The 23,493-nt window shown below is 38.0% G+C and overlaps 2 protein-coding genes across 2 annotated transcripts; one reads left to right on the plus strand and one right to left on the minus strand.

Moving 5' to 3' along the window:
- Positions 1-1,747: 1,747 nt before the first annotated feature.
- LOC146471212 (glycylpeptide N-tetradecanoyltransferase 2-like) lies at positions 1,748-15,672 on the minus strand. Its single transcript, XM_085120921.1, has 12 exons — positions 15,199-15,672; positions 14,029-14,153; positions 12,905-12,996; positions 12,210-12,326; positions 8,489-8,659; positions 7,749-7,857; positions 7,445-7,516; positions 6,997-7,035; positions 5,232-5,291; positions 4,464-4,631; positions 3,392-3,529; positions 1,748-2,293 (listed from the first exon to the last, which is right to left on the minus strand). The coding sequence occupies exons 1-12, from the start codon at positions 15,614-15,616 to the stop codon at positions 2,273-2,275; spliced, it is 1,530 nt and encodes a 509-aa protein (XP_084977047.1). The 5' UTR covers positions 15,617-15,672; the 3' UTR covers positions 1,748-2,272.
- On the plus strand, positions 15,661-21,926 carry LOC146471213 (uncharacterized). The gene is made up of 5 exons (XM_085120923.1): positions 15,661-15,819; positions 17,418-17,526; positions 18,657-18,773; positions 19,789-19,867; positions 20,643-21,926. The coding sequence occupies exons 1-5, from the start codon at positions 15,731-15,733 to the stop codon at positions 20,732-20,734; spliced, it is 486 nt and encodes a 161-aa protein (XP_084977049.1). The 5' UTR covers positions 15,661-15,730; the 3' UTR covers positions 20,735-21,926.
- The last annotated feature ends 1,567 nt before the right edge of the window (positions 21,927-23,493 follow it).

The raw sequence follows: 23,493 nt of genomic DNA on the forward strand, positions 1-23,493 counted from the left end.
TGTTATGCAGGAAAACCTGATTTCATTCTTCGCACACGTGTGGTTTATTGTTTTGTCCGAAGACTTCTGGAAGTAAAGGGTATAAGAAAGTCAGTTCCCCTTCCCTCGTGGGGGGGGGGGGGGGGGGAAGGCATTAGTTGGGGGACGGTAGACCTGCACATTTCAAAAGCTCTTTTTTCACTGGACCCTGATAACCTGCAGTTGCATTGTTTTTTTAGGGTTGGGAGCATTGTTCTGTTGTTCGTTCTTTTGTTCTCTCGACCAGCCATGTAAGATGATGCAAACGGTGCAGGTCGCCCCTCGGCATATTTTTTGCCGCATTTTTGTGTCCTCCTCCCAAAAGTCCACAGTATCTTACCGTTCATGGCTTATACTTTCTTCAGTTAATTGCAATTCTACAGACTTTTTTTACCATTTATCCCGAAGGTGGTAGAGCAGTTTTCAGTTGAGTGTCGAAAGTAATTTCGCGTTTGTTTTGGTTTTGCATTACTAAGCTGTGATTGGTTAACAAAACTCGCGCCACTTTATCAACCAATGAGAATCCAAACCAAAACCAATTGTGTTTTGCCGGGCCACACGCGTTTTCCCGCGCTTGACGCCAGTTACATGTATTTGCTTCGAATTCTGATTTGCTCGTGTTGTGATTGGCCAGAGTAATTACTTTGATTTTGGTGTTACGACACTCAATTGGAAACCGCTCTAAACGGCAAGCTAGTTTCTAACTAACAGAATCGACTAAAGCACTAACTTAGGTCCTTTAACGTAAATTCTACGTCTTTTCGATTCTTTGAAGTCTTTGCAATTACCAAAAGAAACCCTGATACATTTCAAATTGTTAAAAACGCGATCATTGAATAATGCAATTCGGCTATTATACCATGCCCTCGTGGTTCTTGCAAAACAAAATGAGCAAGATCTAGCAATATTTTTTGGTTGTTCGTAATAAAAAAAAATTCCACTCGCGCTTGTTAGATATGGTATGATTATAGCCATCTTCCTTGGCTACCTATCGTCTCATATCCAATCTGTGCTGGCGGAATAATTGTTAATTATTAAAAACTGCATCATTGTATAATGCAATTCGAGGGATTTGATTGCCTTAGCGGCCATGGTATATGAGCAATTATACCATGGCCGAGAAATGGCGACCATTAAATTGCCTTCTGGTCGTTCTTGCACAGCGAAATCAGTAAGATCTAGCAATATTTCTCGGTTGTTTTTAATAAAACAATTATTCCACTTGCGCTTGTTGGATATGAGATGATTATAGCCAACTCGGCGCTACGCGCCTCGTTGGCTATCTATCATCTCATATCCAACGCGCGCTCGCGGAATAATTGTTAAATAGAGAGATTAAGAATCGCGTTTACGGCAAACGGCAAACGTGAGATTCGCGTTTATGTTTTCTTGAAATTATGAGTACAAAAATGAGAATAGTGCAAAATGATTCTTGCCTTTGATGCTAAAGCAAAACTACTCGATTTGACAGAGAAACTGAAAACAGCGAGCGGCAAATATAGGGTAAACATGGTCACATGGTCATATCTCACGTTTGCCGTAAACGTCATTCTTAACCTCTCTAATGATTAGATGTACAGATACTAACAAAAAATCAACAAACAAACACACACACGCACGCACGCACCCACACAAAACAACAACAAAAACAACAATAGCAACAATAACAAACAAACAAACAAACAAATTACTACAGTACCCACCCCCATTTCACCCCCAGAGCCACAAAAGTGACAAATTTCCATGTTGTTTTGCCAAATGTACAATGCATTGGATTAACAAAAAAATATATTCTACTAAGGAAAACAAAACAAACAGCCTGGAGATAAAATACCTGATTTCTAATATGGAAATTTACAGTTCATCTGCAACTCAAATTGCTGACGGCACTTTGAGTTTTCTTAGCCGTTGTCTCGTTAGTAAGCAATATTTGTTAAATTATTTAAAATATTGAGCGATCTTAATTTAGGGGGAAATGGATAGAAATCGCTTTCCCTTTGCGCTTTAGTGTAATACACCGAGATACGGCTCATTATCGGACACAGTTTTCTTCAATCCACTTCAAATCAACTTCCACGATAGCGCAAGGGCCAACATACAATTACACCTCACGGCCAGCTTTGAGCAGGCTCCTACTCCATAACTGCTTCTTGGAATGTCGCCCTTAATCGTCATAACTTGGACGATTCGTTATCACTCCACTTTTTAAAACTTTTCTTGTGTCTTGTAGTTTATGCTTTGTAGTACGCTACACTCACTGCAGAACAAGTCCAACCTAGAAATGGAAAAATAATAATTTCACGACTAGCCCGGCTAGCAGTATCCATATATTCTCTTGTAAACAAAAGCAGCAAGCTAAGACGTATGAACGACAAGCTCTTTTCTTTCACCTGCCAAGTCTGTTGATAAAATCCTAAATTGTGGCCATTCAAATAAAAGCTACTGAGTAGTAATTTCCTTTGCTGTACAAGGTTGTTCTGAATGTTTGAGTGCATTGATAATACCTCAAAGTGTGATTACTCAAATGAAAGTGGTTTCGAATCCTCAGGTGTGACTATTTGAAACAACAGCTCTCCCGTTGCGCTGTGTAAGGTGTTCCCAACATTCGAGTACAGTAAACACATTTAAGAACCTACTTTTTTCAAGGTCAGCCTGAATGAGTCTTCATATATTTATTGTAAGGTCCTTATATAACAGGTGTCTAAAATGACGAATTTCAGCCTGGAGGTTCTTAATCGACCTGTTCTTTTATGCGGGTGTTTACCGTATCTGAATGTACGACATCGTAAAGCTCGACCATTCAAAACGACAACTGCTTCTCAAGCAGAACTTTGCTGTGGTGCTGTTTACTACACTGCAATGAGTTCAACCTAATTCTAACAATTCCAGTGAAAGCTACTGAAATTGGAGAAAACCCGTATTGTTTTGCTACTGACTATTGTCAACCCTACTCTTTAGATGGGTTTTCAAATTGAGTTTGCGTTTGCTTTGGTTTTAGTTCACTTCGCTCTGTGATTGGTTGGCAAAACTCGCGCCAATTTCTCAACCAATGAGAAGCAAAACCAAAACCAATCGTGCCTTGTTCGCACGCCTTTTCCCGCGCTTGGCACCGGCTAAATGTATTTGCGTCAAATTCTGATTGGTTCATTGCGCTGTTTGCGTCTGTTGTGATTGGCCAATAATTACTTTGGTTTTTGGTTTTACAAGACTCATTTGAAAACCGCTGTAAGTCAAAATAATGATCAACATCAAATTACTCTGACACTTATTCAAATTCTCCCGACTACTAACTACCATGAAAAAAATAAGTAGTACAGTGGGGAGTATCTGAATTTTGATAATTTGGAAAAGGTACGAAAGGTAAGAAACTCACATTTTCAGGTTCCATGAAAGGACATTTCCAGTTGTACAAGTAATACTGCAGGTTTCCATCACCAATACCGAACTTCAGCTTGTCCAAAAATTCTTTGTTCTCCATGAGATCCAATGCATTGAACACATCAAAACCACGCTGCAAATTTAAGACGCATAACAGAGGAAAGAGGCTTGTATGTTATGACTGTTACAAGGCGAAGAATCATGTAAATTAAAGCCGCCGTCCAGCTGTGGGCCGCCATTCTCGGAAGCACCAGTTTTGGTGAAATCCCGTTTGAATTAAAATTTTGTAGTGTTCAGTCTCTCAACACCATTTCCAACAATCATGTCGCCCACAATTAGACTCGCACAGAAAGTGTAGCAGAACAAACTAGAAAGCATTTCATGACATTGCAGCCGTTTATTCGAGAACAATTGGAAAAGATGGAAAATCAACTTAGATGGGGATCTGGTGATGGACGATTTTGCGTTTCAAATTCATCCGTTTTCCATGACAAATGAAGGGAAAATTAGGCAGAAAATTCGCCTGAGAAAAGAAGGAGAAATGTCTCGACTTCAAATTATAAAGAGCAGTACTGACGCCAGAATGGTTTTTAACCCTTTTTTGCATCTACATTGCGCATATAGCAGGAGTCATATGGCTCCTGGTATATAGAGGATATTGCAAGGCGGCGCGAAGATATGAATCTTATTTTCGAGGAGTAAAAACAATATTTTACGAATGAGCGCAGCGAGTAAAATATTGTTTTTACGTGGGAACAAGCTACCCCTAATTGCATTTTCGCGGGATGCTTAATGTGGCCTCATTTTTTCCCATTGCGGAATATAAACTTTTACAGTGAAAGTTTTTAAGTTTACTAGAAAGAGACACTCTGTTACATGAGGCGATGTTGAGTCTCAGAGGAATAAAGAGCTTTGTTTTTGCACGGCAAGCCTCTCCCAGACGCGAATTCAGTGCGAGGCTACATGCCGTGCAAAAACAAAGCTTTTTATTCCCCTGAGACTCAACATGGCTGCCGAGTGACAAACGTCTATAGTTTTGTTAATCCAAATTTTACAAAGCTGTTCACCTGTTTTGCGAGGATCAGTGCGTCCTGCATGAGGTCTATAAGCGGCGTCTTGTGACTAACATTGTAGAAAGAGTAAGCTGCTTTGAGCTGCTTATGAACGGGGTGATGCATCACTGTCGAGGGCAACGTGTAAAAACTGATAATGTCTGTCACTTTGCCATCTTCGTCCTGTTGAAGTAGAGATGCCATCAAATAAGCCTGAGGTCTGTATTGACAGAATTCTGAGCCTTAGCGCACTGTAAGGTTTTGTGGGGGATATCAGGGTGGATCCATGATTTAACAAAACGGAGAGGTAAGGTAAGGTGACAAATTTAATTTCAATAACACGGAAAGTGCTTGTGCAATCTCCTGAACCAAATGCTCATGATAAAGTGCTTGACAATGATCCAGATCAAATTGGAATTTGGAAGTGTTGGTTTTTGAGGAGAGGGGAAAACTTGAGAACCCAGAGGAAAACCTCTCGGAGCAAAGACGAGAACCAACAACAAACTGAACCCACATGTGATGCTGATACCGGGAATTTAACCTAGGCCACATTGGTGGGAGGCGAGAGGGATGGTGCAGAGGTGAGAGCACTTGCCTCCCACGAATGTGGCCCGGGTTCAATTCCTATACATGTGTTGAGTTTTTTGTTGGTTCTCGAACTTGCTCAGAAAGGTTTTTCTGCGGACTCTGATTATGCCCTCTCCTCAAAAACCAACATTTCCAGAATGTGTCCCCAATTAGCACTCCGTGCTAAAGTTTTTATTTAAAACAACTGAAACATACCTTCACAACAAAAGAGTCCACTATGCCTTCACGTGGTGAAAACCAGTGTTTGAAATCCTCCTGTAAAGACAAGCAAACACCTTTTGCTAAAGATGCAATAAAGTTGTGAATCTTCTTTATGAAATTATTTTTTGTCATTAAAGCCCTATTCAGTCAGGGCAATGTTTGCTTTTGTATTAACACTAAAATAATTAGTATTATTAACTATTAATACTAATTAAAGACAGTGCCTTGTTTTGCTACTGTGCATATGTTCTGCACATCCCAAGATGGTTTGAGAAGCTAGGGTTTCTTAAGGATGGTGTCTTATAATACAAAGGTATTTTCGCGTGGTTTATAACCATGAGGGAAAAACAGATCTTTACAATGGCTACTGGAATCCAAAACCAAAAGTGGGGGTAACCATACGTTTTTCAAAGATAATTAAGCTTCAGTGGTTGAAACTATGGAGTTGGGTAAAAAATGCCACACGTTGAGATAAGTATTTCAGAGCTTTGTAGAATAATATCGTTGCTTAAATTATCTCTGAAATATGAATATTATTGTTACCCACAATTTTTGTTTTGGATTCAAGTAGCCCTTGTTAAGATCTGCTTTTCCCGCATAGTTATAAAGCACACAAAAATACTTCTTTATTAGGAGGCTCTAATAACAATAACAATAACAATAACAATAACAATAACAATAACAATAACAATAATAATAATAATAGTCTATTCAATTAAAGGATTAAAATACATATCTTAAGTTACAGTGAAAAAGTAAAACTACACGATACAGTGTAAAATAGAAAATACTACACTAAATTTTATTTAAAAATAAGTCCATTAACAAAAGTTTTCTTAAATCTCTCCGTTTTTATCTTAGGAAGGTGACACCTTCTTCTATGCAAATTATATACTGCTTTTTTTTCAATGTCCTTAAATATACTACTTTAATCATTTTATTCCATTCAACACTGACACCTGAGCCTGTCTTACTTTTTTACAAAAAGTAACACATTAATTTTTGTTCACAACATGTGGATTGTTTTACCTACTATTGAGAGTCTAGTTTCTAAAGGTTCAGATCGCTGGTAAATTGGAGTGGTTTTCAACCCCAAAGTAATTATTCTGGCCAATCCCAACAACTGTAAACAACACAATGAACCAATCGGAATTTGAAGCAAACACATGTGACCAGCACCAAGATTGGGAAAATGTATGAGCGAGTCACAAATAGTTTTGATTTTTATCGGTCGAGAACGTGAAGAAAATTTTGCTAACCAGCCATGGAGCACAGTGAAGTAAAAATGTGGCTGAATGTAATTTAGGTAAAACTGACTTTGAGACAATGTAGCGCTGGTCAGTGGTTGACTCCCAATGAGGCATTCCACTAACACTGATTCAGTGTGATGGTGCTGGGTGATTGGCACTCACAGGGTTGTCATGGTTACACTTTAGGTCCAACCTCCCTTCTTAGCACCAGTTCCCAAGCCCATCAATTGTTGATGAGTTTAACAACAGCAAATGCAAATTAGCTTCAACTCTCATTATTGAAAATTGGTCTATGCTAAAAAACTCCAGCTAACATAAAAGCTCTGATCAATGAAATAATAACTGGAATAATTGAAAAAGCCATTGAACAAGCCTGCATTCATTTTCCCCCACAATGTTCCATATGCAAATAATGTTACTAATAAGAAAATAATGTAGCGAGGCAGGAAAATTAGAATTTAATTATCCGTGTTGGTGTAAGGGTGTAAGAGTTAAGGATAAAATCTTACCTCAGAAAACTCAGGTGCTAATTTAAATTTCTTTAAATACTGTTTGAACAAAGAGAAAAAAAAAAAGGAAAAAATGAAATTAAAATCAATTAATCGACCGCCTGACTAACAGACAGACCAACCAATCTAAGCTTTATTATCGAAAATACTGTTTAAACAGAAAGAAAAAAGAGGATAAAAGTTTTTGGGTGCGTTCGATTGACCCTTTTCCAGACTGTACATACAATGATGACAAGAAACCCCTCATAAGAGGTTTTAGGAATTACTGGAGTATGAAATGGCTCTTAAATTATCATGTGTCAGTGAAAGTTTGCAGAAATGACTTCCTAAATTACTTAAAAAAGAGCTATTCCGCTTATTCTTATTCCGGAATACAGTCAATCGAACGCAACCTTAGACTTCGGCCAACCAATGATAACACAATCTCTTTGGTTGATGTTACACTGACCTCAGCCATTTTTTCGAATGCAGCGGTCATATCCTCATCTGTGAGAGGTACAATGCCAGGAGTCTTTGTTGTCTGCCAAACAATAGACACAAGTCATGTTTGAATCAGTTACTGGTAAATCATTAAGTTAAAAGATACTTTTAGCCACAAAAAGTTGAAGTTTCTACATTTGAATGAACATTTTAAGTTTTATACTTATATTTTTCAAAAAACAACAACAACAACAACAACAACAACAAAAATGAGGTTAGAGTCTTAAAGCAAAAGAGTTTCAAAGGTGTTGAGCAATGTTTGGAATTCTCACCTCAGGTAATCTGTAAAGTTTGACAGTCCTTTGCATGGTCATGTTACGGCTAAGATGAGAAAACTTGACCTCTACAAGCTTCTTGGGATTAAGAGACCTGTGCCAATAACTAGGAACGAAAAAATGAAAGCAAATGCTGTCAAGGCACATACATGCCACGGTGAACAGGATACCTGCTACAGGTCTTTGGGCAGTTAATTTCTGTGTTATAGGGTATATTTTATCCTTAGGGTTCAAGTGAAAAATGAGCAGGCTCGATCAACAGAAAGATGGGGGATGTTAAACTCCACCAAGTAGTCAATCTGTGGCTGTAGAAATGAGCAACTTTTTGCATGTACAGATGACATGATTTGACAAAAAAAAAAAAACAAAAAACAAAAAACAAAAAACTCTAGCTTGCATGCTAAAATGCGCAATATAGATTAATAAATTATTATTATTATTATTATTATTATTATTATTAAATTATTACAACAGGTAAAAGAATGAGGTAAATGGAAAATTCATAAGTGATACATGACACTTGCAGTAATGTATAAGTGGTAGGATTAATAATGTAATAAAATTAATATCATGAAGTGTCAGAAATGTAAAAAAAAAAAAAAGAACAACAACAACAACAAAAAACAAAACAACAACAACAAAAAAAAAAACGAAAACAAAAACAGATGCTTCTGACACTTCTTGAAATGAATTACAATATCAATCCTACCAGTTACTATATACTGGTCTGCTCTTACCGACAACAAGCAACTGGCTTTGGTAGCACCACCCCAGCAGTGTACACAGCCTGGAAGATGCCCTGTAGATTCACTCTCCTGGTGATCTCTCTAATCAACACTGGAGCTACTCTCTTTGATCGAAGCTTCTTGTGAACACAGAGGAAGTTAATTTCAACCATCAAGACAGTCCTTGAGGGAAAAACGAAAACAAATTGCTTGTCAATGACCTTTCTCCAGAGACTTTACTCCATTTTCTTTCTTTCTACGCAGGTATGTATATGAACAGACGTCCTCAGAGACCCAAGGCACAGACAGTGGGAACAAGGAAAAAAATCGAAATGGGTGGGACAAAATTTGACAACGAAAAGTAGGGATGAAGAGTAAGAGCCCCAGAGGATAAATTCGTTGTAAACATGTAGTGGGGCTGAGGAAAAAGTCAAAATGGGTGGGAAGAAAGGTAAGAAAAGGGGAAGAAAAGTAAGAGCCCTTGGAGAGACAGACTTGTTACAGACCAGTTCCAAATGGCAGAGTTAACACTGGTTTCTGATGGGGCAGAAAAATACCATCAGTTGCATCTAAGCGTGGACACGAGAGAAAAAACATGTTCTAATAGAGTGCCAGACATGACGTGTTTTGTTGCCAAACATTTGAAGTTTGACAGCCATTAAGCAAACTGTCATGCCAGATCAGTGCATTCCACCAGTGCGTTTTATCTAAAAATGCTTGCAAAGAATATTTTGTTGAGCAAAAACAAATCAAGTCAACAACAGACACCTACTCCAAACTTCAAACGTTTGGTGCCAAAACATGTCATGTTTGCACCTAACTATAACATGTTTTTCCCTCCCGTGAACACGGTTAGATGCAACTGATATTATTTTCCATCTTACTTTTTAAGTCCAATTTTATTCGCCTGTTTTGACTCTTTTCTCACCCCCCACTATCTGCCTCTGGGTCTTCAAGGATGACAAACACGTATTGGCAGGGTAGACCTGTAATGAGCTAACACCCCAATGATCCAGAAGACAGTAGTCATAAAGAACAACTTGTTCTTGTTTAATGTTACAGAAACTGGGTTAACCACTGGTTAACATGTGGCCCATAGAGTCCTAAAGTGTAACATCACAAATATTTGAATTTTTGAAATTATGGGATTTGTTAGTATATTCAGAAAGAGCATGATGAAAAATGCCTACTTGCCAAAAATCAGGCAATTTGGGGGCGAGATATTAGCTCTGTTATGCCGTGATGACTCCATACAAATCCTTCTAATTTTGTCTCAGTTCTTAATGTTTGGAACTGAGACAGAATTTGAAGGATTTGTATGGAGTCATTGGGGCACAACAGAGCTAATATCTCGCCCCCAAATTGCCTGATTCTTGGCAAGTAGGCATTTTTCATCATGCTCTTTCTGAATATACAAACAAATCCCATAATTTCATACATTTAGTTTTTGTGACATCATCACTTTAAGTCTCTATTTACACCTATATCGGGACTTCTTGGTACTTTACTGTAACATACATGTACATGGTTCAGACTTTGGCTTGTCATCTTGTCTGCTTGTCAATCTAACTTTACCTATCTACCAACCTACATAGTTGGCCGTTCTTTTACTTTATAAGAGCCAGCCGTGAGAAATAATGTCACTGGTGACGTTGGCTGTCATAATTTGTGACAATCTGGGCAGAAGTCATGATCAGAGTCAAGTAAATATTGTGTACAGTTACAGTACCGCCTAGAACTATAGACCCATTTGCCGCGTCGTTGCCGCGGGACCTACTCGTGGGTTTCCCTCGGTATTCCCGCCGTAGGACGTTTTTTTTCCTCGGTTCGGTTGCGCTTTGGCTCCAAAGTTGCCGCGGGAGAGTTCACCTAGGTAAAACCTCGGTAAAGAAAAGACGCGGTAGAGTTTGAATACGCTTTTGTCTCCTTTGCTTTGTGTTTTGGTTCGTCAGCTTCTAATGGCAAAATCGCACCGAAGAACGTTAACTAGGGATGACGATCATGTGCGATACACATACGATTCTCGGCCCTTGAAGGCTTGAACCATTTGAAGATAATGAGAATCCGTTTTCGAGTATCCGACCACATTTGAAAAATCCTTTGAGGAAGATTCTGATTTAATATCTCAAAACTCGGTATACCCAAAATATTTGGAGACTTCTTGTGGACAATGCGCAATATTCACTATCGAAGCTTCGAAGCGTGCAGATTTGCTCAAGAAAAAACAAGCGAACTTGAATTTCTGACACAGTCTGTGGAGTTCCGTTTGCCGGACCTTTTAAAATCATTTATAAATAGAAAACAAATAATATTTCGGCATGTTTTGTGCCGCTCAGCGCCCGAATAATAATTGCAATTCCAACACATTGTCGGTCATTGTCAATCGGACTCCTGACGTGACAAGCTGTTTGATGAAACACGGCAGTGTTCCAGAATGTTAGTCCGCTGTTTACTTTGTATTTTTTGCCAAGTTATTTCAATTTTAAGTTAGGAGAAGCAAAAGAAAAAAAACTGACCCACGAAATTTACGGATTATAAAACATATGTTCGCGCGTGACGATGTTATTGTAACTTGAAACCCTTGTGTTGACTTCGCAAATTTTATCGCTTGTGTCTACAGTCTATTTAAAACCTCTTTCTTTTAAAATGAACTTGGCACTGCAACAAGATAATATTCCCTCTCAATATCCGATTTTTTAGAACACAAGCTTGCCCTACAATTCGGGAGAAATTTTTAGCAGCTGTTTGGTCGGACACGTACAAAAAAAGCAGACGAATCAGAAGCAGCGGTTCCCACGAGTGCAAAACAAACGTCAAACTTGCTCCTATGCAAATCACGGTTAATTTACAAGACGTTTGCCCCGTCGCTTGTATCGAAATGAACAAATTAAGAAAACTAAATTTTACAAAAGGGATTTTTTTATGACAATTCAGCGAACTCTCGTAAACTTACACTGAGTGTTTTGAAAAGTAAGTAAATCAACGTACACGTATTTCGCTGCGTATTTAACATACCCTCGGAGATACATGTAACAAGCTTCTTTCAAGTGTTGGATTGTTAGTTACTTTTATTATCTCTGAAAAGACGGAATACAAACATTTGCCGAGGCAAAGATTTAGGATTTCAATATTTGAATTATTACGCGAACTACCCAACGCCATTTTGACTTCAAATTACTCCTTCGGTTAAGCACCGATTCTTCGCACCTCGAACACTTGCAGTATAAATGTCTTCACTCACACTAACGCTTATTTTAGAAATGCAACCAGTCCTCATTGTTCTTTCCCGCGGCACGCCTTGTCTTTTCTCCCGCGGCAAATTTACCGCGGCACACTGCACCTCGTCTTCACCGCGGAACGACCGTGTTTTCACCTAGGTGGACGCGCGGCCACTACCCGCGGTAAAGACGAGGTATGCCCTAGTCCCGATGGGTCAATAGTTCCAGGCGGTACTGTAATAGATGGTATAGAAATGCACCAATCACTTTTTACTGTTTTCACAAGGTCAATAAAATCATGGCTTAACTGGCAGATGACCAAAAACAATGTGACTTAATTGGCCAATTAGATCAACGACAAGAAACATGTAATGAGGATAATAAATTTTACCATTCACTTGACTCCGATTACTTGCTTAAATCTTGATCTTCTTATTATCCTGAACTGAAAACCATGAAATTCAATTTTGTTCAACAAAAGTCATTAACTTCTCCACATAAATCTACCAACTTACCGATCATAAACTTTAATGTGTGCAGGTATAGCACTGATGAAACCAACTAGCTTCTTGTTACTTGCCACACGGACACCACAGTGCCATTCCATTTTCCATCCGGGGGGTTTAAGAGCCCTGAATTTAAAATGAAGTTTGCAACAGGTTTTTAATAGAAATTCAAAATTGGACACTCTTGAATTAATTTTTTTTAAAAATGCTTTTGATGTTTCAAAGAAATTTGTTTTTGCCATTGCAGTACTACTTTCAGGGTTCTTTGAAAGTTTCAAAGTAGAAACAGAAAAATTTCAAGTAGGTGGCAGACTTAATAATGAGGTTACAATGCCTACGTTATATTCAGGACCACAACATGTGGGGGAGGTGTGGTAGGAGTGTTACCCCCTTCCATTGGGGGTCTATGGACCTCCCACTAGAATTTTGAAAACAAAGGTCCTTAACCCTCTAAGCTCTAACAGTAATCGGCATCACATTTCTCCTGTAATATCAATGCTTATTCCACCGCTAAGGTATGAGAATTAAGGATATGATCAGCCAAGGTGAATTTTCTTGAAATTTTAATAACTTCTCCCCAGTACTTTAATTTATAAGAAAAGTATATGGACAAGATAGGAGAATTTGTTCTTTGATATTAGCGGTTTAAGGGTGAAAAGTTTATAATCAGTACATTTTGAGCAGAAAAGAGACATTTAACTCACCACAAGAGAAATTCAGAAGAATAGTCAAATCTAAACATGTTGTCATCATCTTCTACATAGTTTTCATTTAGCAATGTATAGAGCTCCTTTAGCTACAACAAAGATAAAAAAGAGTCTGTAAATGATGGGAGGGTTTGCTTTCAGGAAAGAGAGAGTGCTGGGCTTATTGTTAAAGAGAATTTTGTGTTTCAAAACATTGGTTGGGTTTGACAATAACAACAGCTTGAAATACTTCATGAATATTTTAGAACATCCCCCTAACAGTGCAGGGTTATATTTGGGAGTGGAGGTTTATTTATTATTAGAAGGATATTAGTATGTGAGATTTGAGGGGTTGGGAGCTTACTTTGTGTTTGAAGGGCTTAGTCCATAACTGAGTATTTTAGATTGCTTTTAGTTATTTAGCTCCTTAAGGTTCACCAGATTTTTAACTTGTAAATTGCGCATGTGAAAGAACGAGTCAAAGTATTTAAGGGAAAAAAATTCACTTGCTCTGTCAATTGGTTGCTTGTTGCACTATTAATTCAATCGGAATTAAATCAAAATCATAAATCATTGGGTACCAGCAACATACTGCTGGGGGTAACCCTGGGATGGACTAGCATCCCATCCATGGGGGAGTAGCAATACTCCTCGTTGCTTTATGCTACAAAAACCCAGTTCAAGCTCCAGTTGCGTGGGTCACTTAAAGGGGAAGTATCATGCAAATTTGCTGTCATTTGAAAACCCAAAAATGTTTGTCTGTCAGCAGAAACAACGGCATAATTGTCAAATTTGTTATAATTTATCATCCCAGTGCAATAAAACTGTCGATTAGTGCCTCTGGTCAGAGACAGAGTAGGCCAGTATGGATTGAACTTGAAAAATGTTAGGCTAATGTTTTTAAAGTTCTCGCATTTTTGTTTCTGAAATGCGCTAGAACAGATCACAAGTTGTTCCTTTCAAGAATTGAGTTGACTTCTTTTCTCTTGTCATACTTGAATTATTTGGCAGCTGATTGAAGGTCTTATTTCATCATTTTTAACAAAAGATATCAAAAACCCCATGATACTTCCCCTTTAACCTCAAAGTTTCACTTAACCTATTTCAGATTAATACAATAGTATCAAGTAATTCACACGTACCACTTTTTCATTACTGATATCCAAGGTATCCCAAACAAACCCTTGGGGGAGGGTGTAAGGTTCACTTCTCAGTTCTTCAAGTGGTTTGTCTTCTTCAATGCATCCACATTCACTCACCTCTTCATCTAGTAACAAAACAACCACAAGCTTGAATAGTGCTTGCCCAAATTATTTTCATTTCTCTCCACACAGCTTATTTTAGCACTAGTTCATGTTGAGAGAAATAAATTTGAAGGGTTTCACACAAGACTGTTGTTAGTGACTTTTTGCCTTAAAATCAAAATCATTCCATTTAGGCTCTAGTTTGGCACAGACACCAGTTATCATGTACAAAACACATGTTGAGGACAACCTCGGGACCGCGAGTTAGTGTCCTTAATAGCGAGAGTCCATAATAGCGGGAATTTAATTTAGTTGGCCTGACAGTATTGGAGCAAAAATTTTAGATACTCAATTTTGATATTGTATTTTGATTGACATGTGTCAATCAAAGAGTGTCAACCCGACTTGAAAAACATTTGTCACACTGCAACAGATTTTCCAAAAGCATAAGGCTGATTTTCATTTCTTGGTCTTAAATCGGGTGTCAAAATATACCTACACGTATGATTTGTGCTCTAATACAGTTCTTAAGGCCAACAAACTGTAGTGTCTAAACCACCCTTAATGCAGATGAAGTGGAAGTAATCACAAGAATCCTAACAACTGTGACTTTGGATGTTGAGAATAAGAACTACTACTGTTCCCTGAGGAAAGTTATGCAAACTTCAATTTTCTTTTAATTAAATTTCCGTAGAGCCAGCAGGCAGGAAATAAAAATGTGGGTACATCGTGAATTTTATATTAAAATAAGGAAAACGTGCACGTTGAAGTTGATAAACAAAACAATTTCGTCACTTATTACAGACAAAGTTTTTTTCTAAAAAAAAAAAAAATACAACAGAACAACAACAAAAAGCATGCTCTGTCAAAACAGGAACTATAAAACGTACGAATGCAATTTAGATTGAACTAACATTTAAAGTAACAAACAGATCAGTGAGTGAAAAAATCCCCAATCTCTCAAAACAAATCAGAGATTTAATTTTTCTGTCTTTTTCTTGGTTAAATTGATAACAACAAATCAAATTATTCCAAATCCAGCTGCGAGCAAGTTGAAACCAAACCCACCTAGTTTAGGAACAGGTTGTGTGTCCCAGAACTGATATTTCTTCTTCAGCGCTTCCTCTTTCGTCTTGGGGGCTTTCGGTTCACCCGCTCGCAAAAGTTCAAAACTTTTCTGTAAATGCTGGAGCTGTCGCAAATTCTGCAAGTTCATTGCTGTCGAATTGGGTGACGATTCCGGCGACATTTCACTCCCTCCTGTGCCTCCATCGCCCTTCCCCTTTTTCTTCTTTTTCTTCTTCTTAGAACCTCCCGATGCAGGAACTTGCCCTCCCTTCGCAATTTCCCCTTCAATATCGCCATTTATCTCGCAATCTGCAAGTTCTTTCTCCTCAGTTTCGTCTTGTAAAGGCTCGATTTGTTCTGGTGATTCACTCGGACTGACGCCGTCCGCCATATTGAAACGGAAGAATGCATGACACATGTGGCGGACCCAGTCTTCTCTCGGGCGCTCCTTCCCATCATGCTCAATTCTAGCTGGAAGTCACATGAACCCCACAAGTTGTTGATTGTGCAATTTCGCCAGCTTTTACCCAAGATGAAAGGATTTTTCGGTTTCCTGGCTGTGATCTGCTACTTTACGATATACACTCAAGGGAGCCTTCATGCGTCTTGCAGAATAGACTGGTAAGGAAAGCACCGAAGAGCATTGCGTTGCATGTCTTCACGAGTCATGAATATTAAGTAACTCACGCGAACATTGTACAAAAGCCTTGTATCAGTGTAAACTTTATATGGTTTCCAAAGTACAAGGTACAAGTAGCAAGTACAAAGGTGCAAAATCCAGCTTGAGACTATAAACCATCCCCCAAATTAAACATATTTGTGGTAGGAGGAGGTGGTGGGCTGTTATGGCTGTTAAAAATATTGAACTTGAGGCCATTGCATTCCTATTACATAACCCATCAGTGGCACATCCAAAACCTACAGGTAAGTGGGGGGGGGGGGGGGGGGAGGGGTGCTCCAGCAGTACAGCCTTTGGTTTGTTCCAAAAAATAAGCCAGGGTCTTGGTCCCCTTTCCTAGATCTCTCAGTACAGTACCCATTTCACTGACTGTCGATGTGATTACCATGCAGTTCCAGAAAAAATTCTTATCCACCCCATGGAAGGTCATCAGACATTCCTAGGGAGAGGGTGGGGGGGGGGGGGGGTCTTAAAAGCCACAATTTTAGAAGCAAAGTATGAAGGTAAACTGAAATTTCCTTGGGGGAGGGGGGTGCAAAACAAAAACCTTCAGTGGGGGACTATAGATATTCTCTAGAACTGCACATAAGATAAGTTGCAATTGTGATGATGAAAGTTCAACTTGAAGCACAACTGTTTAAAAATTTATGTAATTTTGTGCTGCTTTTTAGTTTTAGTTTGCTCAGATTTAGAGACCCTAAGATCTATGACAGCAATGTCAGTGAGAGCATCACAAAACAATAGAAATATCATAAACTTGCATTTTCAAGTAACGTTTTTTGTTGGCATTGCTGAAATGATTTTCAAGGCCCATAATGTACTTCTGGGACAAAGATGATCTACAGTGTAGTTCACTATGTCAATAAGCTCCAGATGTCCAATAATTTTTTTTCTGAGCACTTCAAGGTGGCTTATTTTGGTTCAACAAATAAGAATGCAAATTAACAATGGGTTATTACAAGACAACTTAAGGAGGCGATCACATATTCTGCTTCTGATAAGATTCTGTCATCATGAGTTCAAATTTCCCCCTATTGTTTATATTTCCATGCTTGGTCCTATTATGATGGGGAGATTGTATAGTTCCAAAAATTATCCATACCTACTCCATCGAGGGACATCAGAAATTCCTAGTGGGAGGGGGGTCTTTAAAGCCAAAATTTTAGAGGGGGAAGGGGGAGGGGAGGGGGTGCAATTTTAACAAAAAAACCTTCCATGGGGGAAGAATGGATGTTTGCTGGAACTGCACAATATTTTCTTGGACAGCTGCCTGCCTTCATCAGAAAAAAAAAAAGAGAGAGGAAGACAAAAATGAGAGAGGGATCATCTGTAACATGTCCACAGTGGATGTCCCCTGTCTGATTTTTAATAGCAGGGTTGGTGATTATGCATTTGATGAAGTTTCTTTTTCCCACAAGTGGAAGTGTTGTCTTTTTTATTTGTTTCTCCAGGTGGGGAATTTGATTTGTCTCCACGCTTACATGATTGGGCCATTGTAACTTATTGGACTGATTAAAAAACTCTTGTCAATTTATTTCAGGACATGGGCAGTCAACTGCAGTGTGGTCAAAACTGCTATTGTGAAGCAAATTAACAAATGGACCACAGCTGATAACTGCAAAGATGGTGGTGAAAAGTGTTTGTACACGGTATGTCAATAAACAACAGTGTGAACAAACTAATAATCTACCAGTAACATTTTAATATTTGTTTTGGAAATTAAATAAATTATATTATCTCAGTGGAGGCAGCTCATTGCAGTGTTGGCACTTCAAGTGCACTTTGCTGTTCCGGAAAATATCCATTAATTCCTCCCATGTCAGTTTTTCCTTTGTGTCAACTACCTCTTGCCCCCGCTATGAAAATTCCAATATATTTTCATACTTTCCTTTATAACATATTGGGTTTTTAGATTCCCCTCTTTCTTGGAAGGATCCAGCTTCTTTTATGGCGGGGAGGTTTAGAACAAATTTGTACACAATATAATCCATGTACAATCCATAATAATCCATGTAATAATCCATGTAATCCATGATACTATGATTAAGTTACTTACAATAAATACTTATTGATACTAAATGTAACTGGAAAATTATTTTGTATGATAGAGCATTGAAGGCTTGTTGAGGTTCACATATTATGTATTATTCCTTTAAAAAGTTAATAAGACAGTTGTTGAAATTCCATGACAAAGATGTTATGTTAATAATATTCATGGTATTAAAATTTTTAAAAATTGTTTGGCATTAAAACAGGATTTTCCGATTCAAGGTTTTAAACCTTTCAAGTAATCAGGTTACATTATTTGTCAAATTATGTCTGATTTAATTTATTTATTTACACACTGGCAATGGAACCTGGCCCCAGTTGTTCAAAGAGCGGATAACTTTATCCACTGGATAAGTCACTATCCAGCGGAGCAGACGTACTCCAACCGATGCTTTTGGGAAGTTTTCCACAGAACCCCATTCTTGAATTTGACATACACTGTATGCTTCTCCTCTATCCACAAATTATAGGGCTATCTGGAAAATCTTGCACACATTTCACCTGCCGGATAGCAACCTATCCGGTGGATAAAGTTATTCGCTCTTTGAACAACTGGGGCCAGATGAAGAGTATGTTAAACTACGTGAATTGTTGTTCATTTTAAACATTTCAACCTCACTGAGAAATTCCTGTTTTTAAGCCAAATATTTTTTAAAAGTGTACGTCATGAGAGGTGAAAGGTTCAGAAATATTATTGCAGCTTACTTTTTTTCATAATTATGATTTGCAGCTGAAAGATGTAACTGAAGATAAGATCATTGCAACTCACACCACACCAAAGAAACACTATATTGATGACCTGACCTTTACATTCAAGAAGAATGGAAGTGAACTCTGTGATGTGGAGGTAGAGTACATGTGAAAAATGAAATTATTTGTGGTTTTTCTTCATTTTAAAAGTGGTTATTTAACTAACAATAATCAAAGGTTAGGAGTGCATTCGATGATCTCTATCCCAGGCTCTCTTTCCTTTGCCAAGTTGGTGATGATGTCATCTGCCCCTGCAAAATCTGCGGGGGGGGGGGGGGGGAGGGTTCCAGATATGCGTTCCAAGATCCATCCATCCATCCGTCCAGATATGCATCCATCCATCCATCCATCCATCCATCCATCCATCCATCCATCCATCCACCCACCCACCCATCCATCCATGCATTCATCCATCCATCCATCCACCCACCCACCCATCCATCCATCCATCCATCCACCCACCCACGGCTTTGCCGCTCACTGGATCCATCAAACACTAGAGAAATTAGGAGAAGAAAGAGACTGCTTGTAGTCTACTTATAAAATAAATTTTACAATCAGTTTATTATTGAATGTGATTAAAATTTGTTGGTGGAATGACCTTAGGAGAAATGCTTTTCTCTAATTTATTGTCATATACATTTACAATAACCCTTCTCTAGGATATTTATAATTTTTTATTTAGAAAGAACCATTGTGTATAAGAAACATGTACATTGCATGGAACCAGTAATCTATTATGTAATGTTTAAAAACGAGCAGGAGTGTTTTATCGGGTAAAAACGTGCTGCGAGTTTTTTGAACCACTTCAAGAACATTCCTGAAAAAACTGTGTGTCAATAGAATTCACAACAATTATGCTTTTGTGAACATTGAAATTACCGTACGAATAAAACACGAAAAAACTGTGTGTCAATAGAATTCACAACAATTATGCTTTTGTGAACCTTGAAATTAGTGTACGAATAAAACACCACACTATTAAGGAGGAGGTTTATCGATATAGATGTAAAGTCACTGCACGTGATGTATTATTGACCATTTGATAGGTCAACAGGCTTATGAATTATTAATGAGCTTTTGAATGATAACTGATGTTACTTTCTTTACAGGGCTATTCAACCTCTGAAGTGTGGTATGCTGTTCTGGACTATGGGACAAACTACTGCAACCTTCACAACTTAATTACAGGTCAGACAGCAGGCATGCTTCAGTCTCAGAAGGGTACACGATAAATGTAAACACCGGCAGATAAGCCACACCCTGCATTTAGAAGCTCAAATTTTGGAAAACAGTTTTCTTTTTTTGTCATTGGACACCTTCAGCTCTTCCAGAAGGCACTATAAATTGCTTAAACCTTTTAACAAAGACAAAAATAACAGCGCACTAAAATGGCCATAAAAGCAATGACTAATGTAATCATTAGCCTCTTATAGTGTTATGTGGTATTTGTTACTATTTAGCTTAAATGGATTTTGAGTTTGTTTCAACAGGAGTGATCCATGGAAATTCATGGAGCTTAAGTCGCAACCCTGATTTTAAGTGAAATTTTCAGGTCTCTGATTATGGTAATGAATACTGGGCATACAAAGAAATCTGAAAATTAAACTGGTTTGAAAAATTTTACCCCCCCCCCCCCCCAAAAAAAAAGAAAGTTTAAACTACGACATATATAATCATGTATTAATGATATCAGTTCTCAAATTAATTAGTTTATTTTACTTATCAGAGCATCTGTCGTTTCAAATCTTTAAATTGATTTGACATTCTGCGGGATTTGTCCGGACATCTACCATCTCGGAATTTTTTTTGCGGGACACAAACTATAGGCATGTATAGCATTAAAAAAATAATTCTTGCAATCTATTGTTTAAAGGGAGATCTGTCAGGGTTTTTAGTTAGGAATTCGTAGTGCATGACTGCTCCCAGTTTCAACATGTAATATCTGTTAAATTACATTTTGCAGGTGCTGGTCTTGACAAGTTTCCAAAATACTCAGAATCAACAGATGATGAGAAATGCACACAGTATAGTTCACATAACTGTGATAAGTACTAAACATCAACTGCTCAAGATGTGACTGAGATGGAGCTTTTGTAACATGATCTCCTTCAGTCTCTAAATGCATTTTCAGCCTTCTTGGAAAGAAAGAAACCCATCCTCAGAGAACCAGAGGTTACATAGTCGGGGTCAACGCAAATGTGTTTTCCCCCAACTTTTCTTTGGGAATGTTTTCCTTTCCTTTTTTACTATTCCCCTCGCAACCATCTACCCTTGGGCCTCTGAGGATGGAAAAAAAAAAAAAAAAACCAGCACATACTTTGAAATATGAAGATATTCTCACATAATGCAGTGTTAGCACAACTTTTATACATTTTTGTAAATGTGCAGTTCCAGAAAATATCCATACTCCTCCCGCGGAAATTTCTTTTGTTTTACACTCCCCCATCCCCCCCCCCCCCCTGGAAATTCCAGTTTAGTTTCATACTTCCCTTCTAAAATTTTGGTTTTTAAGACCCTCCTCCCCCCAAGGAATTTCCAATGACCTTCCTTGGGGTGGATATGGATTTTTTTCTGGAACTGCACAATATGCATGTAATTATCCTGACAATAAATTTTTGTGTTTGGGAAGCTTTGGGTGCCAGAACCTGGTTCCTGGCTTCTAATAAAAGTCTCTTGTATGCTTTGTCTCAGGGATAGTAGAGTGGGTAAAACATGTAAGCGCGTGCAAAAATCATATCCTCCTGATAGGTGATGAAACATGCACAGTGATTTCTGCCTGCATTTTTGGCCATTCTACTAACTGTTTTGGGAGCATTGGTCAGGAACATTTGAAAGTTTCTTCCAATGGTGGGCAATCATGGGGTTGGGGAATTCTGTTATTTGAGAACTAGTGATTCATGTCACAGGTGTTTTTCCCCCCTCAATTTTTGGAAGAAGTAGAAGAAATGACTATAATGTAAGTAGATATTCTAAAGTATAGATATAAGTAAGTTTTTTTAGGGTTAAATTATAAAGTTTTTATTTGGATAAATGAGTCAGAGTAAAAGTTTCAGTTGCAGAGTAAGGGATTAGTTTCTTTTTTATAGAAATCTGCATTAGCTGCATTTTTCACAGAAATCTGCATTGATTGTAATCTTTGACCCAAGAGTTCATTGATTTGATTACAATTATTGACTAAAAAAAAAACTATTAGTGTAATGTTTTTTACTGCTCAGTGCTCTTATTAAACTTGTCATCTTTGTGTTGACTGCGTGGTGTTAAAAAAACATCTTATATCCACAGGGTTTGTACTACTTCTTGAAGTTCTTGAAAAGCCCTGGAATTTAATTTTAGAGTTCAACAGCGCTTCAAAAGAAGAGTTTTTGCTGAAAGTGCTTGAAAATAATGAAAACTCCTTGAATTTTTGTTCCAGATTGGAAATAATGTAGGATTGTATCAAAGTAATTCAGGGATTGAGCGCAGATCTTAAAATCGGGGACAGATTATATCCGGGGGAGCTTTTTTGAAGTAGCTCTTGACCAATGACAAGGCAAAGAAAACTTGCTCTGAGTACTCCTTGAAAATTTAGTTTTTAGTGCTTGAATACTCCTTGAATTTTATGTCCAAAAACCAGCACGGACTATGATCCAAGGACCAGATTCACAAAGCCCTCCTAAGTTAAGACGTATCATAAGACATTATTGTTTCTGAACAATAGTCTATTGTTGGACTAACAATAGTCTTTTGTTGGACTAACAATAGTCTGTCGTTGGACTAACAATAGTCTGTCGTTGGACTAACAATGGTCTGTTGGACTAACAATAGTCTTTTGTTGGACTAACAAGACATTGTTTCTGGACAATAGTCTGTTGTTGGACTAACAATAGTCTTTTGTCGGACTGACAATAGTCTTTTGTTGGACTAACAATAGTCTGTTGTTTTGTTGGACTAACAATAGTCTTTTGTTGGACTAACAATAGGCTATTGTTTGACTAATAATAGACTATTGTTGGACTAACAAGACTATTGTTGGACAAACAATAGGCTATTGTTGGACTAACACTAGGGTATTGTTGGACTAACAATAGTCTGTTGTTAGACTAACAATAGACTATTGTTGGACTAACAATAGGATATTGTTGTACCAACAATAGTCTGTTGTTGGACTAACAATAGCCTATTGTTGTTCTAACAATGGGCTTTTGTTAAGAAACAATAACCCAGGAGAGCTTTGTGAATCTGGGCCCAGGAGCTTGACCATAGCGCATCTTAATGCACACTGTAGCAAGTGTTTCTGTAAGATTTTCTGCATTTTTCATTTCGACCTCGCAAAGGTTTAGGTGAATGTAAAAAATGGAGGGAGGGATCCCCTCAAACCATCCTGCTGCAAAACTTACTGATCAGAAACACTTGCCATGGAGGCCACACACACTAGAGAAAATCAGTTGATTTTTCTTGCTATTTTGGTATTGCATCAATTTTGTGATACTAATTTGGTTTTCACATCACCAAACAAGGTTCTGTAGGTCTCTTGTGGTTTCAATCAAAAGAAAAACAAGTGGAATTGTACATCACTGTTATGGCTAATATGCCAGGAACAGTATGTGAAAACGAGTCAGTGTGCCAAGATGCATTGAATACTTTATAAAATATTGTCACTTCTGGTGCCGTCTTCCTTCATTCTTGGGAAAACATTGAGCTGTCAACCTGCAGACTTATTATTATCTTTAGTTATTAAAAATAAATTGAAACATTTAAAGGGCAGTCTGAAAAACTGAAGGTTGAGACATTAGGGGACATGTCTCAGAGAAAGTTTCCCATGTGTAAAGTGCCCC

The sequence above is a fragment of the Pavona decussata genome, unplaced genomic scaffold, assembly GCF_977016875.1.
Source record: "Pavona decussata unplaced genomic scaffold, jaPavDecu1.1 SCAFFOLD_105, whole genome shotgun sequence".
Classification (NCBI taxonomy): Eukaryota; Metazoa; Cnidaria; class Anthozoa; order Scleractinia; family Agariciidae; genus Pavona; species Pavona decussata.